Source organism: Hippoglossus hippoglossus, chromosome 3, assembly GCF_009819705.1.
Source record: "Hippoglossus hippoglossus isolate fHipHip1 chromosome 3, fHipHip1.pri, whole genome shotgun sequence".
Taxonomy (NCBI): domain Eukaryota; kingdom Metazoa; phylum Chordata; class Actinopteri; order Pleuronectiformes; family Pleuronectidae; genus Hippoglossus; species Hippoglossus hippoglossus.
In genome coordinates, this window is record NC_047153.1 from 12201635 (window position 1) to 12222274 (window position 20640).

The 20640-nt window shown below is 43.0% G+C and overlaps 1 protein-coding gene and 1 long non-coding RNA gene across 2 annotated transcripts in view; one reads left to right on the top strand and one right to left on the bottom strand.

Annotated features, from left to right (window-relative positions):
- The window catches only part of apba2b (amyloid beta (A4) precursor protein-binding, family A, member 2b), a 59756-nt gene that overhangs the window by 18130 nt on the left and 20986 nt on the right, over positions 1-20640 (bottom strand). The window contains 8 exon segments of the mRNA XM_034575954.1: positions 489-634; positions 1121-1160; positions 2699-2779; positions 7491-7891; positions 7894-8004; positions 8007-8553; positions 8555-8600; positions 8933-9437. Of these exon segments, the coding sequence (XP_034431845.1) occupies positions 489-634; positions 1121-1160; positions 2699-2779; positions 7491-7891; positions 7894-8004; positions 8007-8553; positions 8555-8600; positions 8933-9417 (1857 nt within the window). The 5' untranslated portion in view covers positions 9418-9437.
- LOC117755838 lies at positions 643-19611 on the top strand. The gene is made up of 3 exons (XR_004612674.1): positions 643-769; positions 18216-18222; positions 19600-19611. It is a non-coding gene; the product is annotated as an uncharacterized LOC117755838 (long non-coding RNA).

The window sequence follows — 20640 nt, forward strand, 5'->3', positions numbered from 1 at the left end:
GTTTCTAATGTTAATTAAGTACAAGAATTGATCCCAACACCTTTCATCCCAACATTTATACTAATGGGACCCATTACCTCCTTATTTTATGAATGAAGCAGCTGCAGTGTCTGTGTTTGACCAGTCAGCAACATTAAGCCCAGCAGACTCCATCCAACCGCGCCTGAACTAATTTAAAGTCTCACTCCTGGACCAGAAACTATTGTGCAGCAGCTAAATATAGTTTCTGGTTTCTCTTGAGCAAAGGAAAGTAAAGGTCCTGGGTTTCCTTGGAAGGGTTTTGGTCCCTGGGAAAGACTGTGGAGTGGAAACAGCTACTAAATCCCCCTGAAGGTTATATTGGCCTCCTAGATTAGATCTGTATCCCTCATCCAGGGGAAAACAGCAGCATAACTGAAGAAAACACGGCCTGCTGATTATGGAATGGTTTGTTTCTCTGCATGTTTGAGTCAGTGTGCCTTGAATGTGAGTGGGTTTGTTTTCAGTACCTTGACTCTGCTGACAGCCTCCTGCGCCTGCATCATGCGTATGTTCTTGGACGGGTTCCTCTCAGACAGCAGCTGAGTGGAGCCCAGGTAGTTAGCAGCAAAGATAATTCCATCAATCAGGTCTTCTGGCTCACACGGTCCTGGGACTAGGCCAGAGGCAAAGGAGATGGTGGTTAGCGATGGAGACATGGGGGAAGAGAGAGTGTGGGTTAGACTGAAAGGGTCGGCTGTGCGAGGGGTGAGGGTATTATTTGTAATCACTCCAGTCGACGTGCAGTGTGGTGGAGATGGAGAGATGATGATGACAGGCCGGGTGGGACTGAGCGGCGAGATGGCCACAGGCTGTGAGCTAATGGAGGTGCAGAGCTGTGGGGAGGCCGGGCTGAGATTAATCTGCCTCTGTGATATGAAGATATGGACTCTCAGACGCCCAGTCAGGGGCAGACAGGCAACTCAGCCCCTCGCACATTATTAGAGCCAGAACCCGCCCAGAGGCAGCGAGAGCAAGCTGGAAGAGTTTTATCAGGCCTGTGATGTGACAGACTGAGGCCTGAGCAATACATGGAATTGTTCCACGCAATTATAATATTTAGATTTTATCGCCAAACAGATGTGCAGAGAGATGAACTTACCGTCGACAAAGCTGGGGAACGATGCACCCTTCTTCGTTGGCTGTAAGACAGAAACATGATATGACAGATAAACCGATGCGAGTATGTTTACAGTGAATTAAAACATGACTGTGGAGGTAAAAACAGTAAAATCAACCAATCAAACCCTATCGAATGAAATGTTTGGCTGGCATACCTGTCCGTCACTTGTTTAAGAGAAGTCGCCCTGCTACTACAAAAATAGTTGTTTTCAGACATGTCCTGCGAAGGAACGCTGCAGAATTGGGTCTGGACTTTCTCCACAGTTTACCTTTCACACATGATCAACACAGCAGGAGGCTCTCTGCTCTGACGTGTTCACAACAGCAACAAACTCTCCGCAGGATCGACACCTGTGTCGGCTCTTATCACCACAAACTCTCTTGATATCTTCATCAGTGTCTTTTACTTGTATGGCCCCATTTTTCATCCTAATTTCTCCTTTAGTATTTTTCAGTTTTGCATCTGTCGCGTGTTAAAAGCGTCATCAACCCTCCACTTGGTCGCTGTGAATCCAGGGAGGGATCTCCTGCTGTGTTCTCACATCAGATCCTCCGGACTTTCTGTGGACTTAGGGCTAGGCGGAGAAAGTCCGCACAAACTCTGGAGGATCTCACTCGGACATTTGCATTCACACATCCATGTCCTCCAGAGAAACTGCGGAGGATCTCCGGAGTTCAGTGCATGTCTGAAAGCAGCTTAGCTGTGTTGTTTTAATGACCTTGTCTCTCCATCATTGGCATCAATGTTGCTTTCAGCAGCAGGTTTGATGTGATTCTACTTGACTTGCAGAGATGCAAATCATCCCACCCTCACCTGGTTTCAAAGATTGATGACGCAAAGGGCATTTAGAAAATTCTGTCACGTAGAGTGCGGCCAAACTCTTGATCCCTGTAGAGAAATTCCCTTTGGTGCTTCTGCTTAGAATAGGCATCATAAATATTCAGACGTTTCTATTTTCTTCTGCAGTGTCCTGCCCTGAATTCACACAGCTACATGCATTTACACCTCAGTACTTCTTATGCTGCAGGAGATGTGTACATGCACTTTGCTCAAGGGGACTTCAAAAGTGGGTGTAGACAGGGTGCAAATCATTATTCATCCACTTCACACACTGGGATAAACTGTGGAGGGTGGACGACAGAGGATTTAGAGGAGGCTACAGAGGCCACAGAGCGAGCTGTGAATAGTGATTCAAGGGATTCAAACACTGGATCTGTAGGATGCTGCTCACTATACATTCGCAAAGTTTACACCACCACAAGGACACACTACTGTGGGTGGAGCCTGTGCAGGAAACGTCAACCGCAGACATCCCTGTGAAAAATGGCTCTCATAAAACCTAGGCAGACACGCTACTAAATTACCAGGACACTATCACGCCGTAAGCAGAGGACATGAGCTGATGTTGTAATTACACAATTACTCAGACATTCACACACACAGGCTCGCACACATACACAACGCCGCTGTCTCCCGCTAATGTGTAAAAAAAACACACAACAGATCTAAAAGATGATGAAGGATTCGCTGGAGACAGAATACACAACAACATCTTACCTCTGGTACATTGTTGTTCTCCAGGGGGACGTTGAGGTCGGAGCGCTGCTGCTTTCTGGGTTGCTCTGCACCATTGCTCACCTGGCAGGTCACCACACAAGAGCAGGTGTGAGTGGATAAGAAGTAGAATAGAATTTTTAAAAAACAATAAAAAGGCATGCTCAACATTTCCTCTGTGCTTCTGTAGCTTGTAGCTAGGTTGGAGGAAAGGTCAAGAGACTCACATGTGGATGGCTTTGAATGTTTGTATGCTCAGTCTTGTATAAAAAAGGTTCCTCTGGGCATGATAACAAATATCTCTCTGCTTAGGCTCTGAAGTGGGGAACCAAGGGGGTTATGTTTTCACACCGTCTGCTTGTTGTTGGTTTGTTTGTTTGTTTGTTTGCAAGATTTCACAAAAACAACTGAATGGATTCACACAAAACTTAGTGGAAGGATGAGGTATGTGTTGATCCGGATCACTTTCTCTAACATTGCAAGATAAGGCCTCCTTCACCATTTTCCCAGGGGATAATTAATGGATCTTGGTGAAAAAAAATCTGGCATTTAGGGAACGGATATTTATAGTGTGTGAAATTTGGTGCAGCTTGGTTGAATATAAGGGGACTGTTGGGCCTTGGCAGAGGGATGTGCTCTACTGAGTGCCATGCAAGTTTCTTTTAATGATGGACAAATGATCATTACTGGTTTTATTTTCGAGCCAACTAATGGTTTGTTTCTCTAGTCTTGACGACCACTTAAAGCGCTTTACTGTACAGTTTTGCCAATCAACCATTCACCATGTGCAGCCCCTTTTCTATCATATGTCAGCATACACACATACACTGCCGGTTCAGCTGTCAGGAGCAATTTGGAGTTCCGTATCTTGCCCAAGGACACTTTGGCACACGGAACAGGGGAGACTGGGATCAAACTGCCAACCCGCTCTACTTCCTGAGCCACAGCCACTCCTCATTGTTTGCCTGACGTTCCTTGAAATCTCTCGACCCTCTTCATTTATAAAATACAGCAGTATGGGTTCTCGTGAATGTGAAATATGAGCACATTATAAATTCAAACCTCAATGCACTGGTTACCTGTGGATTTCAGAATTGATTTGAAAGGCTTTGTGTTTCTGTTATGATAACGTGGATTGATTTGTATGTTCAAAAGCTGGTTGAGCATGGCAATGGGATACTGTGTGTTCCTCAAATCTGAGCAAATAACAGAATACAATCATTTATTTTCACTATATTTTGTTCACCTCAAAAAAGTAATTCAATTTTGGAAACGTGATCCAATTCTTACACAAACATAATCTCAGCCAGTTAACCCTCCTGGTAAGAAAATATATAAATATGTCATATTTTTGTTCTGCTCCAGCTTGTAGGCGGATATTTCTCTTGTGCAGAAAAACGAAAGATGTTTAATGATTCCTGTGCAGAAAAGCTGAAGGAGGACGCCCCTAACGTGAGGAGGATTGTTTACCCTGCGATTGTTTCATGGCTGAAATATGCAAAAGTAAATTACTTTTTCACAGAATACACAGAAAACTGCTCGTCAATTGAAATATAACAGCGAGTCCTCATTAATTGTTTTTCTGCAGCATTTGAGTCAGGTTGAATAGCTCTGACAAGCGGACCGATTGGAGGAGGTGCAGCCTGTTCTTGCTACATTTTCCAGATTTACCATCCCTACCTTTAAACATGTATCCAACAAGTCTCATCCAACCAGACCAACAAGTCCCGGACATGAAACAAAACAAAAAAATACAACAGCTAGAGCTCTTTAGAACAACACCAGATGATAAACCTGAAGAATCATATATGATAATCTTGCTTACAAAAAAAAAAACATACAAACCAAACCAAAACACGGACAGGGGTAAAAACATCACCTCCTTGGTGGAGGTAAGAAACAAAAAAATCATCCGTTAACAGCTGAAGCCTTCTTTTAAAGATAAGCTGCTGTCGGGCACATGGACACGTTTTGTCTTTCACTCGTCCTTCAGCCGGCTCTTTCTCTTGTCTCTTCTCTCATCATATATATATTAATATGTACAGTATGTCCATCATATAATCCCACAGAGGGAGGATTACATTTATTCCCCTGGATATCCATTCTACCATCCACAACTCCTCATTAACATCCTCCTGCCAATAAAAACCTCCTCCTCCTGGCAGAGACAAAGTGAACTTCAGAGGAACACGCTGTGCTGTTGTGCATTTGGAAATGAAATGAATTATGACAAACATGACATCAGCCGCCTCCTTAGCAAAAAGAAATCGAAACATGCAGCCCCCATCAGTTTTCATCGTGTTGCCCGATGAATTGTGCAAACAACCATTAAAGATGAGATTTGTGTTTTTCTGTTGTTGGATGGGATGGAATGCTAAATGCTCGACAAAAACTATTGTCATGTGCAGAATCCCCAGTGATCCGTTAAGCCTTTAACACGCCTTCATCTGTAATAACAAATGTTCAACATGTAGAACTTCATCATCAATCAGTCAGCACTGCATGAATTTGAACTCATTAACATAATAGATGCATGAGAGCACCACTGAAATAAACTGGCAGCTTCTACCAACGTGTGTGATCACAACAGGACAAAGTTAGCGGGATACTTCATAAATGATGTAACATATGCTACTCCTCTGGTTAGCACCTTCAGCTAAAGGTAACACTGAGGCCACTGAGTTCCCTTGTCGAACACAGTGATAAAATATGATTGATTCAAAATAGAATTACATATTTCAGACGGGCTTAACACTGACACACGGGTGCAGCACAATTTAAAATGAGATTAAAATCCGGTGTTATACTTTACTTTGCCCAAATATGTCACACCAACACACTGTGCACCTTGATGACTTGCCTCTGTTTTGTTACTCTAATCCTTTGGCTTCACAGTTTGCAGCAAAGCTGATTCTAAATTCATCGTTGTCCCAGTTCGTTTGAGGTTCAAGTTGAAGTCGTGCGGAGAGAACATTTCATTGATAGCGAAGGACAAAACCCGAGAATCATTTGAGTGAGACTGGGAATCGTCTGAATCTGCAGTGTTCTTTCTTTCAGTTTAATCTAGTTACGCAGAGTGACCCAGTTCTGTGTTACGAATGAGGCACACACAGCGAATGTACATGCACATGTGCACATTGTGGAGCAGGTGTGTATCACCAGGATGCCCACAGGAGACCATCACTGTTCTCCTTTTACCATCTGACTTTTAGAAGATGGGGGAGCCCAGCATGTGTTTGAGTCTATCGTGGTGTCTGTAGAGTGAGTGTGTGTGTGAGCGTGTGTGTGTGTGCAAATACACTCCACACACTGCATTCATGCAGTAAGAGGGAGAGAGACGAGGAGCAGGACATCTCAAGGTAACGTGGGGGAGGGGTGAGGCTCCAGCTATTCTCTGGATGGTAATGTGGAGCATGTCACCTGTAACTCATCTCCAGCTCCTCACCACAAAGATCCTTTAAACACCCCCAGTGCTACAGAGCAGTAAAGTAACCTGATTATACAGAACATTTTCTAAATGGGCTCTGACCAGATTAACCTTGTTGTGTTACTATTATGTTGTCGTGTTTATTACATCTTCCTTCTGTTCATCTTAGAGTCTTTGTTTCCACTTTACCTACAGAGGAAAATTTAATCAGACGAGTAATGAAAGTAAGGACAAATATATTTTTGCATGAGAATTAATGCAGTAACTTAAATGTAACCCTTTTTGAAGGTAATGGTGAAAAATGATCTTTATTATTGTTTGAATTAACTGCATGAGCTATATAATGGGTATTCCTTTGTATATTTAGAAATCTCCAATGTGTTAGTTTCTTAGTTGATGCAGATACATTAACACAGTTTTTATACCTAACAGGAGAGCAATGGAGTCCATGCACACCACAGCTAATAAGGGCCTTCATATATCTTTTTTATGTTGTACTGTATGTTTTATATTTTTTATGTTATGATGGTTACAATAACACCGGTTTCAGTAATCTCCCTTTCATTACACTAGAAAAAACGTTGCAATCTACTAAGAAATTTCATTTGCAAACTCTCTGGCAAACATTACCACTGGACTGAAAATTGTTAACATGATTACAGTTTTGTTTTTGGTTATGAACTAAACAAGGCAATCCCACTATAGTAACTACAGTGCAGCGGCTGTGGCTGAGGGCTAGAGAATCCTCAGTCCTTCCCCATCTGCATGCCGAAGTGTCCTTGGGCAAGATACTGAATCCCTAAATGGCCCTCATAGATGTTGAATGCACTAATTGTAAATCGCTTTGGATGAAAGCGTATGCCAAATGACATGTAATGTAATGTAATGCATACCTTCACCCGACACTCCCCTTATGAAACCATGTTTAAATTCACTTAGTCAAGATTTTCGAATCTACACTTAACTCTCTTAACACTCGTAAATATCAGTTCCCAAAACATGCCAGATTTGTTTCATCAAGAATCTTAAATCATTGTCTGAGAAATCACCCAAAACGGTGAAAAACGCCCCATCTCTCGATGTTAAAGAAAGTGACAAAAATTCATCCTGGATTACCCTGCACCCTGATCCAGATCTGCACAGAAACCTAATGTGTTCTTCCCTGACACATACTGCATCTCATCTTAAGTTTTGTTGTAATCTGTGCTGTAGTTTTGCTAACTGTAGCTTGATAACAAATCGTGGTGCAGCTGCACACATGTGATCTCAGATGCTTGTATAAAGATAAAAGCAAGTATAATTGTGTTTAGGTGAATGTGGACATTGTAAAACAACATCCATGTTCTTTCTGTTTCACACACAGCTCACCTGCTCCTGAGCCCATCTCTGTCTGTCTTCAGGGGAACGTGGATGCACCTTGATCGCCCTCTGGAGGTCAGGGTTGTTGTGGTGCATGGAGGGGAGATTCAGAGACTTGGGCCTGCTGTCGTGACGGTGGTGAGCAGGTGGGTAGGGGGCCGGGTCGGGCTTGGCGAGAGAGTAGTCACTCGGTGCGGGGTCCTGCAGCAGCTCATCTGGGCTTTGGTCGGTACCGCTGCTTAGACTCCCCATGCTCATACTCATCTTGATCTCAGCGACAATTTGGTCAATGTCCTCCTCCGCCTCCTCGCCCGTCTCCCCCTCTACCACCACCACTTTACGGCCACGGTACGGAGAGACTCGCACTGAGTTCCCATTGTCCTCGGGGGCATAGTAGTCTCCGGTGTAGCCCTTCCGTGTCTCTCCTCCTCGTCACCTTCCTCATCTTCCTCCTCATTAGGGCAGTACTCCTCACTCTCTGCCTCCTCCTCCTCACCTCGGTTGTGCAGGGGGTCTTGCAGGAGGGTTTGTGGTGGTGATGGTCCAGGATGGGTTCAGGCCTTCCGTTGTATATCTGCTCATCCGGATCTTGCTCCACCACTTCGCAGCGAACCTTCCCCTCTTCCTCAACCCACTCCTCCACCCTGTGCCTCTCTCGCCCAGCCCACTGCTCCTGCCTGACCTCGCCCTCCCCTCTCCACTCCTCCCTCGCATTTTCATCACCCTCTGTCCACTCTTCCCTAGCCTCTTCCTCCTCTTCTCTCCACTCTTCCCTAGGCTCCTCCTCCTCTTCTCTCCACTCTTCCCTAACCTCTTCCTCCTCCTCTCTCCACTCTTCCCTCACTGCTCCCTCTCCCTCCTCATCTTCCACCCATTCTTCCTCTCTTACCTCTACCTCTACCCCTCCCTCACCCTCTCCCTCCGCAGCCCAACCTTCCACAGCCTCCTGGCATTCGTCTGTGTGGGGTTCAATTGGCTGCGTGGGGCTGGCGCAGTCCCCCTGGCTGTGGCTCTGGCTGTGGTTGCAGTCACCCTGGCTGCTACAGTCCATAACACCCTCCAGGTAGCTGTCGGTCCTCTGGGCAGTAGCGAATGTAGTAAGTCACACCCTCGTCTTTCCTCTGCCAGTCCTGGGGTGTTTATGGTCACAAACAGACATGTTTCTTAATATCTTTGGGTCATCTCTGAATCATATTTGATTCCCCATTAATCTCAAAACCACTTAATAACACTGGGAGGCATGGTTTCAAGTTTGTTTTCATGTGGGACTTGACATGAAAGAAAGTGTATACGAAACATAAAGATCCTCTTTTTGTTTTCCCAACATTCTTATTGGGAGGCTTAATCGGAATCTAAATAATTAGTAGAATTGATGATGCAAAATAATAACAATGAAAGTGGAGGAAATATTCTTTCAATGCTTACAATAATGAAGATTGTTGACGTCACACTCACCGTCATCATAGTCTTCCTCGTCATCTGAGGTGTTGTTGATATAGTCAGAGCTGGAGTCATCATCCAGGCTGTCAGCTCCACCGTGGACGTCTGCCGGGTGGTGCTCGTCTTTTTCTCGTTCCTGCTCATGTTCTGGCGTAGAGTGTGTTACTGGCAGCGGATCCTCCCGTTCTGCGTCTGGTTGGGTGCTGTTCCGCTTCACCTCCACCTCTGCTTCCACATCCACATCTGAATGAACGCCAACCCACGTCTTGGGTCTCGGCAGAGGAATATTGTGCCTTGCAGGAGTGGGGGAGAGTTTCGGATCACGCCGCACTTTGGGGTAGCGAACTGGGCGTTGTCGAGGGGGGAGGGGTTTCAGGTCACATGGCTCTGTAGGACGAGGGGCAGGACAGGACACAGGACCTGGAGCAGCCATACTGCTTCCTCCACTCGTCCCAGGCCTCTTCCTGTGAGCCATGATTGGCGCCTTACAGGCCATGCATTGTTATTGGTTTGATCCTGGGAAAGAGAAGGAGACACGGGGGCAAAGCTTTAGAACAACATCAAATACAACTGTTAATCCACACACACATACACAAGAGGCAGTGCAATAGAATTGAGTAAAAAAAGGCTAAAGCCAGAGATCGTTCAAGCTTTTAGGGGAAAAGTACAACTGTGTGTTTCAGCAGGAAAGTGATACCACCCCTCATCAAAATGGCAAATTCTGCATAAAGAAGAGTACACGGAGTACATCCTTAAAAACACTGTCCTGCATTTTTCTCTCAATCTTTACATTCTGCAAACCACTGCAACAAATAGATTCCTAATGAACCAAGCTATCCCTGTAACTGAGCATGACAGGCTCTGGTTCAGTCTATCCACAGTCAGAGAAATTCTCTTGTGCCTACTTAGCACAACTTTGGCTTCAAATACACAACAGTGTGCTGATATATTGCACAGGTTTAACTTTGAACGATGCACACAAAGAGAAGAGTCTTTCTAAGCATGCAAGCTTCACATAAACCTAAAGGGACACTGCAACACAAAGAATCAATAGTTAAATCAAGGTCATCTTCACATGTGCACTGATAGCACTGGGTTTGCAAATGATCAGCTCAATCAAGACTATTATTGATTCTCCAGTAGCTTGGTGAGTGAGAATGGTCACCATGGGAGACAATGAAGGCCTCTACTGTACGAGAGCGAGTTAAATAGGTGAGAAGACAGAAAACGTTTCTGTGGTTAGCGCGAAGACGAGTGAGGAAATACGTTGCTACATCTTCAGCTCTGAAATAACTAAATAGTAAAAATAAAGGCCGGTCTTTTCCAGCAATTTTATGTTTAACAACAACTGTGTCTTAATAGTTGAGGGACAGCAGTCTTCTTATGGGCGTATATACAATAGTTTACGATGTCTATAAAGTAGTAGTTTCCTCTGAAGGCAGTCATTGGTTAAATTCAACATGGTTTCGGGAATAATCACACAAAAAAAATTGTGTAAACGCAACATCTCAAGACGGAATAAAAAAAAGTCAGCAGTTATCCAACTATGTGGCGTCATCACTTATAAACATAGTAGTAGCTTTAAATATGAACTTGTCATTGCAAACAAGTATACAAGTATTAAACTTACTTTCCCCAGTACAAACATTTTCTCAAATAAGATAAAGGTATCCTACAAAACATGAATGAAAAAAACACACATAGATTACAGAATTATACCAACAAGAGCACATTTCTCTTGGCATTTTAAGTTCAGAGTATGTGTTTACTGTATATTTCTTTCTGCCAGGTGTGCCCTTGGTGCCCTGTCATCCATTTTGTCCCTGTCCCAGCTCTGTTGTGCCACCTAGTTGCCATGAACAACTGTCCTCAGAGAGATCCTGTTGCTGCTTTCCCCCATTTTACTTCCCCATAATTACATTTTCCATCACCAGTGATTACACTGCTTAATTAGCTCTGCACAACCTAGTCACACACACACACACACACACACACACACACACACACACACACACACACACACACACACACACACACACACACACACACACACACACACACACACACACACACACACACACACACACACACACACACACACCACACACACACACACACACACACACACACACAGTTGTTCACCAGGTAGCCAAGTCAGAGCACCAGTAGATGCACTGAGACAGTAATTTAGTTATAAACACTAATAAATACACAGAGACACATGGACACCTATGATCAATGCACCTGACAAAACATAGAAAAAGACACATCAGGACTGTCTGTCTTACCTCAGGTCCTGAGCTGGGATGTAGGATACAAAGCACTGGGATCCGCTGTAACAACGGCCCTACCTCCCTCCCCGTCATTGCTCCTCCCTTCCCCCACCAGCTGCTACCCAGCATGTGCCTCCCTGACTCCACCCTCCTCCTTCCTCCACATTATATTCCAGCATCCTCCTGCAGAGAGCAAGCCCTGCCTCGTCCAATTCCCCCAGAGCTGAGGGTAAGGATGGGTAACTATGGGTAACCACTTCCCCTGGGAACTGATACCCTTTGACCCTCTCTTTGTTGGCTTCCATGCATTCACAAGCCCTTATTTTCTGCAGCGGTGTTGAACCGACTGTTGATGCATCTGTGTTTCATATCTGTGTTATATTTTAAAACAATTTTTTTCTGAATGCTACTACAGCTGCCAAGTAAATTTGGAAATCCTAGAAATCCCCAGCCAGGTGGCTTTTCCCAAATCTGCTTTGTCTGGCATGTATTTCCGATTTGACTGTGTTTATTGAATTTGCATGCATTTGTACATAAATGGTATAATGCCATAATAACAAAACACACACTCAGATCTGCCCAACCTGCTAAAGACTATTAGAACAGAATCTGAATATTCTATGTCATACAAAAAGTTAGACCGTGCTTATACACAGAGGATGTCTGAACTCGTATGACTTTTGCCTATTTGCCCTTTTACCAAGGAATCCACAACCCGACTTCAACTGAATGAGAACAATCATCCTATTCAACACAAAGCTAAACATACAACGTTATAGTTATGACTTTGCATACAAGCTCCACCACATTTGTCATTAAAGGCAGAATCTTAATTATTATGAGCCACAAACCTATAATCAGCCACGTTACTCAACACAACATCCCTACTTTCAGATTTGGGGTGTAATATACTTTTGAAAACCGTATAAGCCAGCAGCTGACAGCCAGGTCCCCATCGGCACATGTCTAGCCACACAACAGGTGGCTCCAGTCATCTGAAGACAGCGGCTGTCGATGTTGAACTGTCATAGAGTGAAGTTAGTGAGGGAAACCTTCCTCACAGAATCTGTTATATCTCCTTCTGCAGCAGTCTCTCTGTATTTTTCACCTCAGTACAAGTGTTTTCTACTCGTCTTGACAGGCAAAAGCACCACGGTGACACCAATTTGATCTGAGAGTTATTACAGTGACACCGAAACTTTTGGTTTTGTCCACCTCTGCAATGGTATTTGGAGTTGAATTCAGACGTAGCCTCAGTGGTTTGTGTAACATGAAACCTTTGGGCAAATTAAAGCAACCTAGGTGATGTGAAGTAATGCAGTCGGCCTTCAATCACCAACAGTTGATATTGGCTTTGACCATGACTTTTGAAACGCCCTATTTTTTAAAAATTTTAATCCTTAACTGTCCACACTATTGTTGTGCATGTTGCATATAAGTTTTTTATATAAATATATATATATTTGGCCAGTTGTTTTAGAGGTGGCAGAAACCCAGTCGAACTCGACCTGAGATACTGCGGCTTCATGGTCTGAATCTTAAAACTCTAGGTCAAGAGGATTGGACTTTTTCTACAACTTTAATATATCAAAATTGTTGACATTTTAAACCCTCCAGCTCCATTTACCTTTCCTCTCCTGCCCACTTCTTCTTTCTCCTTCCTCTTGGATGTTGTTGTTCCACATTTGGACGTTTGTGTCTGTGTGTGGTTTCCTCACCAGAGGCCAGTACTACGAAGAGAGTTCAACCCAGAACTTAATCAGGCCAAGCGGTCACATGAAGCTGGTTATCAACTTGGTAAGACAACACAGGTTTGCCTCATCAGATCTGAGCGCATGCACATGAAAGGGCCGGTGTTTACGGCATGTGACCAATCACCGACATGGACAAGTTTGACTGGCAGCAGAGCCGCATATTTCACATAGGAGGAGCAAACTTTTGTATCAGAAAAGTACAAGGAGAACAAACACTTTATCCAGACTAAAAGAAGCACAGTTACAGCAGCTAGATGCAGGAAGAACAGCTGGTAAAAAGTCTCTGATTGTGTGAATGTGTAAGGTCATCAACATGTCACCATGCCCCCTGGTGACATTTGGAAAAAAATAATATAAGTGGCCACGACATAATAACGAATAGGAACGAGATAAATAACTCGGAGCCACGAGATATGAATCTTTACTAACGAGACCTGTGGAACTGTAGTGAAGAAGCATCTTGGATGAGAGATGAAAAACGTTTCACTCAATCACATGATGTAGCCTCTATAATGAGCTTGAGTTTGACACACACTGTCTGCACTGACTCTGAGGACACACTGTGGTGGCAATGTTTGCAATTACTAGTCAATAAAAACATATGGAGCTATTGGAACGTGACTGTGCACATTTGGTATTTTGGTGACAGGATGCACCTGGCGCATCTGGAAACAGGGGGAGATTGAGATGTACTGGATGTGTTAACCAACCAGACATCGATTGGTTCTTCACTTATCTTCCCTTTAAGGATAATGTGCACGGCGCAGTGTCATTTTGGTGAGGACTGACTGAGCGAGTCTCAAAGAGAGAACAGTTGTTGAATGATTCTTGTTTTTACTCAACGTGATCCTCTGAGAATGGTGATGACATGTTGATGACAAATAATTGATTGGTCAGTGGGTGGAGATTTATATGGGTTTATCTCTCATCTCCACCTCAACCTGCTCCGGAGAAGGTTAGCCGTTCAGCATAAGTTATCATTGTGATTTTACCCTGATACCAGGTAAACAAGCTTCTTAGGACCGGAAACCCTGAACTAAACCTATAGTTACCCAGATAACTGCAAATCCTGCTACCAGGGCCCTGGTTCATTACATTTCACTTGGATCTCTTTGCTTGGAAGCCTGCCTGACTAACTGTTTACATTCTTAGTCTTGTTACAAATGTTCTATTTAACATCTCAAACACTTGTGTCTCGGCTTTCTGGTGTCTGCACTTTGAGTCCAGCCTTTTCTGAAAACTAATACAAAATCAGACGCTATTCTCTTCTACAGTAGGCTCCTCCAAGATCTCTAATTGCACTTGGCCGCAGATGGTATTTTAAAAGACTGTGTCTGAGTGAGTCTCCCCAGGCAGGTTGTTTCTCTCCCTACTGCTTAATGTACACAGAGATACGCTCCAGGCTCATGCGAACCTGAATAGAAATGAGCAGGCTAAAGAAAATGAGTGGCACAAAAAGAAATCAGAATCCAGCCGGACCAATCACTGTGTACCTCTTTCTATGCACACACACACCAACACACACAATATCTTTCTCCTACACAATGCACTGAAATGTAGGAACTGATTCAGGCCATTACCTTCATCACTAAGAAAGGCTTCTCTCACACACAAACACACACAGAGGCAGTACTAACAGCAGCACACCACCCAGTCTGCAGTATCTAAATTGTTTTAAGCTATAGCTGGGGACCACTTGTGCAGGTCTGTCATCTCATCTATTGAGTGTGTGTGTGTGTGTGTGTGTGTGTGTGTGTGTGTGTGTGTGTGTGTGTGTGTGTGTGTGTGTGTGTGTGTGTGTGTCTTAAAGAACAGCTAAGGAGAGTGAAGGCAAGACGAGTAGAGCAGAAACAGCAGATGGTTCGGTCAGAGTACGGTTCTTGGGAATACTAATGTTTCTGTGGAAGGTCGGTGAGGAGTGATGACAGCATGAAAGAACCGTGAAGAAAGAGGAGCATCGGTCATACTCTGAACATAATGGTTCTGCTTCAGTCTTCTTTACATGCAGTGGACACAGAAATGACTGTCGCCATTGATTCCTTTGGCATATGCACAAATAAATCCTATTAGGGTGTCAAAATCACTGAGGTCACCGACACTCAGATACGTGGAGGAGTGAAACGATGACATAGTTATGACCTACGACATATCTGCTTTTTAATGAGTTAAAATGATTCATTAAAATAATTTCCAACTAATTTTTTGACACCTTTTGCTTGAGGCTCAGCTGTTTGCAATGAGGAGCGTCCATATGAGAGCTCTGTGAGTAGCAGTGTAAAGAGTGGGCTCACTGGAAAGGTTAAACATCGTGTTCTCTCTTGTTCAAGTTCATTTCAGTAATGATACATCCTGTAGGTAAAAAGGCAGCTGCCGTCGCCACACTGTAACTGCAGCGTTAGGTGGACCACTGGCTTTTCATTGTTACTGACCCGAGAGTGTCTCACTCCATTTGGATCTATTGTCAGATTTGTTTAACCTGCAGTAGATTCTTCTGATGGTTCTACATTAATGAAAAATTCTCTGCGCATTCTGCAAAAGACTTTTTCTGCATTATGTCTGAATCACGGCTTGTTTTCCATCCATGTCAGACTCATGTCGTCTCCTTCATTCCTTCTACTATGACACTGATACTTTTTTCTTTTATAATTGTCTTTTTCATACTTTCCTAAAGTCGAGCCAGGTCACGGAGTGAGTTTGACATTCAGTGCCTCACATATATAAAATACAAGTGTAGTCTTCATAGTCCTCTTATTATGATTATGATATAATAATATCTATTCTAGTATATATTGCAACTTGCAGGTGTATTGGCCGACTGTCTGAAGGCAAACTAGAGCCAATCCTAGCTGACATTGGACAATGCAAGTGTAAGGACAACATATAGAGACAAACAACCATTCACTCTTATATTCCAACCTATATGCTCTCCAATTGACCAAACCCCAATCTGCATGTGTTTGGAGTTTGGGAGGAAGCCGGAGTACCTGGAGAAAACCCACACAGACATGGAGAGAACATGCAACCTTCATACAGAAGACACCAGCCGAACCAGGATTTGAACCAGGAACCTGTGAGGCAACATAGTTTACCGCTGAACCACCGTGCCCAGATCAGGTTGATCTTATGATCATGAAATAGGCACAAGCTACATCCAAATCTTTCAAAACTGGCAATTGTTGAGAGTTATAAATTATTCAAGGTTTCTGTGAGCACCTTTGTATGGATATTGAGGTCATTTTATGTTCCAGTCTATTCAATCTTACTACTGCTATTTGGCAATTTTTCACAATAAAAGTCAAAAAGATGAAGACCTGTCTACTAAAGTTAAAAGCAGACAAACAGGGATTGAATATGAAGGAGATCACTGTGAGAGAGAGTGAGAACGGATGAGAAATAATCATTTCTACTTCATGTCTTTTAAAAATGAAGACCTGACTACCTGCTGCTACTGAGGAAATTGCTGTTTCACTTTGAGGTGTGCTCTCGCGCCCTCTCTCCCTCTTTCTCTCTCTATAATTACAGTACATATCTATTCCATATACTTCTGTTCTTCAGCGATGGACAAGCATGGAATGGAGAAAAATCACATCTAAACTCAGTTAAACCACCCTCATGTTAAGAACAAATTCAGATTCTCTATGCTTGATATTATATACAAGTATCGGGTTATAGGGTTATGGTCAAAGGCCTTGTCTACACTAGGGCAGATATTTTTGAACCACTTAGTCTTAAAAAAAATTCCGTCCACATGACCTTAGTTGTACAAAATATCTCAGTCCAGATGGAAACACAAAAGTTAGGTAGCAATAAAGTCTATGATTTGATTCAGCAAATACCAGAACATTGTGAGCATCGTTGTTGTTTTTGTTTCTTGCACACGCTCACTACACAAAGCAACAGCGGGCATTTGTGAAGTAAGCTGTCACGTCATTGTTTCCCAAACGTCTTATTTTATATGTCCACGTTTACCCCAATTACCCCATCTGCCTCAATTACATGGCTCATTATGCTATAAATTCAGTTGTGTTTTATTTTTGTGGGTACTAGAAAGGGGCACTGTGTCAGCCAGAGTGTGAACAATGTAAATGCAGGCATTAAATGTTTTGGTCAAGCTCTGCTGTGACATATAACTGGGAAAGAAGAAATCCTTGGTCACTAATAACGAACCAGCCATCCTGTGTCCTGAGGTGGCTGCCACATTTCCTGATGTACCATACTGATATTCTATTTTTCAGAGAAGCGACCAAAAAGAACTGAGAAGCACATCCAAGCATGATAAGGAGAAGAGGAATTCTGAGACATTGAGCATGTCAAAAAAATTCCATGATCCATGAAGTAATCGCTGCTTCACTCGATCCTGCAAAGATTACATCTGTATAACTAATTAAAACTACCCTCACAACGCTTCCACGTCATTAACATACAGCGTATTGATAAATTGCGTAATAACCTGACCATGCCGAGTTATGTGGCTTGTAAATAAAAGAATAAAAGCCCCATCAGAGAGAGTCAGAGCGAGAAAATGAGTTTCCCCCCAGCTGTCTCATTGAGATGCAGCGTTTGTTCTCCTTACAGCCTCCCACTCGCTTCAGGACGACAACAAGGGTGCGACGCTGGAGACAGGAAGAGAGGCAGAGCAGAGACTTGGTGAATTGCCACGAATGGCACAGGACCACAGAACGCTCCCCCCGCCATTCCGCCTGCCAATGTCCATCTCGCCACTTCAAGCACAACACCACAGACACACCCTCCTCCTTCACCCTTGACTGTTACCATGGCAACCCTTTGTTTTCCAGCGCAGTCTCTCAGGGGAGGACCGCCTCAGCCAATCATCAAATAACCCCCACTACAGAGCAAACACACGCACGCTCGCACACATTATTTATTTATCTAGCAGTTTTGGAAACATAAGAAACAGCATCACTTTGGGTGTAAAGAGTAAATTTGCTCCTGCACAACAAATGAAGGCAGAATGAATCCAGCAGATGGACATTTTCTTCAATACTTTGCTCAGAGCTTTACAAACAAAAGCAACATACGAGCCTCCACACAGATTCACTGTGGTGTAAAACAGGATCCAAGACAAAGCTAAAGGGGAGACCTTCCCCAGAAGGATAAAACACTCATTAAGGAAGAAATCAAAGAAATGTTTCCCCAATTAGGTTCTTTCGTTTTGTTGACATTTTGTTTTTTTTGGTAGTTGCTGGGGTTGGCACAGGTCCACCAACTGTTTTACCTTGATCCCCTGATTATTCTTCTATCATCAGGGGAAATGTATAAACTTGTTTATTCCTTCAAAAGTAATGACGTTCATGTCAGCTGTACTCAGCTGTGTTTTACTGCTAATTAGCAAACGTTGACATGCTAACACACTAAACCCAGATGGTGAACACGCTACCCGCTTCTGGTCATCGGGTAAACCTCGGCACATTTGCATTGGAGTTACGAGCATGTTTGCATGTTGACCTTAGCATTTAGCTCAGAGCAACGTTGTGCCTCAGTAAAGCCTGACAGAGCTGCTAGCATGGCTTCAGACTCATACAACTCCCTAATGTCTATTTGTTGTTGGTTCAGAGCACAGTATTTTACAAACCATTGATTTGCCATGCACCCCTATAAGAGAGAGGTTTAATTTAAACATACTTTAAAATTCTACCTTTATTACACATTTGGCAGGAAGGTGGTATTGAACTGGTTATCGCATTGATCATTGTGATGAGGAATTTAAAAGGAGTCATTATCTGTACGTCGCAGACATTGACTGTAAACTAAGAAGGGCAACATCACAAGTCAATTCATCTTGATGGCCCCTGGTGGCTGGCTGCAGTATAGGTCATAAACCCTGCCTCCTCCACGTTAGCAAATGGGACATGGACCAATTTATAAGCCAAAGTACATGTACAAATCAATTTTTTCTAAAGATGGTTTCTGTCAATTTGAGAATTTAAATTTCAAAGTGTTCAAAGTGTTCATTTTTTCTGGTAAGTTTGGTTTTAATTAGTTATTTGATGCTATTAAAACAGGGTGAATGTCATGATTGACATCTGAGACTGACTCGTGATTGGTCGAGCACATGTATCGACATAACTTTGATACCATGGCTCCAACACCACGGTCAAATAATCAATGTGATTGCATTTGAATGTTACAGCTTCTGACACAGTGACCTTAAATGTATGATAATATTCTCTTCCACACTCACTTTTTACTTTAAAAATAAACACCAACACTAATCACAAGTTATTAGGACCTGAACAGTACTGAAGTTAACTTTATGTTTCTTTGATTTGCTCCAGAGTTTATGAGATACGCATTGAAACATTTTGGGCGCACTGCAGACAGCACATGCACACATGCACGAACACCCATATCATGAACTGGATCAATGTAAAAAGTTAGTCTGGAGCCTGATAATCAGCTGAATAAAAAGCAGCGGACTGTAAAGTTTGCCTTTTTAAAAACATGCTGCATGTGACCACTAGATAAAAAGAAAGAAGAAATTATCAACCAGGTTAACTCACAGTGCCAACACATTTCAGTTTGTGGGCTGTGAGCCTGGCCAGGTGGTCCATGGGGTTAGGTTGGCCTACATTTGAAGAAGCAACATGAAACACTCTGTAAAGTTTACCTGGCGACAAGCCCAGCGTGCAGAGAGCTAAACACAGCTAAATGTCCCCAGAGGGAGACGCATACTGGGACGATTTCACAGGCTTTAATTGAGGCTGTCAACTGGGCTTGGTACTGATGAGAATGAGTGAGACAGATAAAAAAGCATTACGTTTTAGTATCTGTAAAACCATGAACTTGAGGTAAAACGGTATAAGCGGCTTAGATGTCACCACTAACACCCATTCATTGTTTGCACTGCAACCAAAAACATCAACATATTAGCAGCAGCAGGATAACAATTGTTTTGGGATGTAATAACAAATCCTCTCACACAGCTCTGGCTTAACCAGACTAGAGAGTGACAACACAATCAATAGATATTAATCCAATAGTCAAATAAAAAAGGGGGATAATACAGATTATGGAGTTGGTGCTGATTAAAAACCAGATGGTGTGTCAATGTGTGTGTTAATGACCAGATACTTGGGGAAAACTTGGGTAATAATAAGTAGTGGTTATGGTTCAGGTAAGTCTCCAGGAAATGAATACTAATTTATAGTATTTATAGTATTGCAGATGACCTTTCTAACATGTTGATGACCTTTCTAATGCATGAACACAAATATTCCAGGACAAAGAGGTGCCATTCACGTAGAAGATAAAGATGAATATGTAAATTTGGCAAGACCACATCATTTGGGACCTTTTGCTGATAAGGGCCGATGCCAGTGTCAATGAAAATCTCCAGATCCATTTTCTTCAAGTCTGAGAAACGCTTATGTAACAGAGCGATGGCAGCATGTACCATATCATCGAGTCCAGTCAGTGGTGACCCTCAGAACTAATTAGGACCGACTATAAAACTCTTATAATACCCCAGAGCAGACTTTATACTACTGTCATAATTTTGGCACATCCGCAACACATCCTAGTATTAATAGGATTTTGTGGCCATTAGTTCCACTGAGTAAAACCAACATGAATAAATGTCACCAGATGAACAGTAGTTATTTCATGTTGTATGGACCCTGGCACACAGCCAGCCTCTAACCCATACTGCTACATTCTTCCTGAATTGTCAAT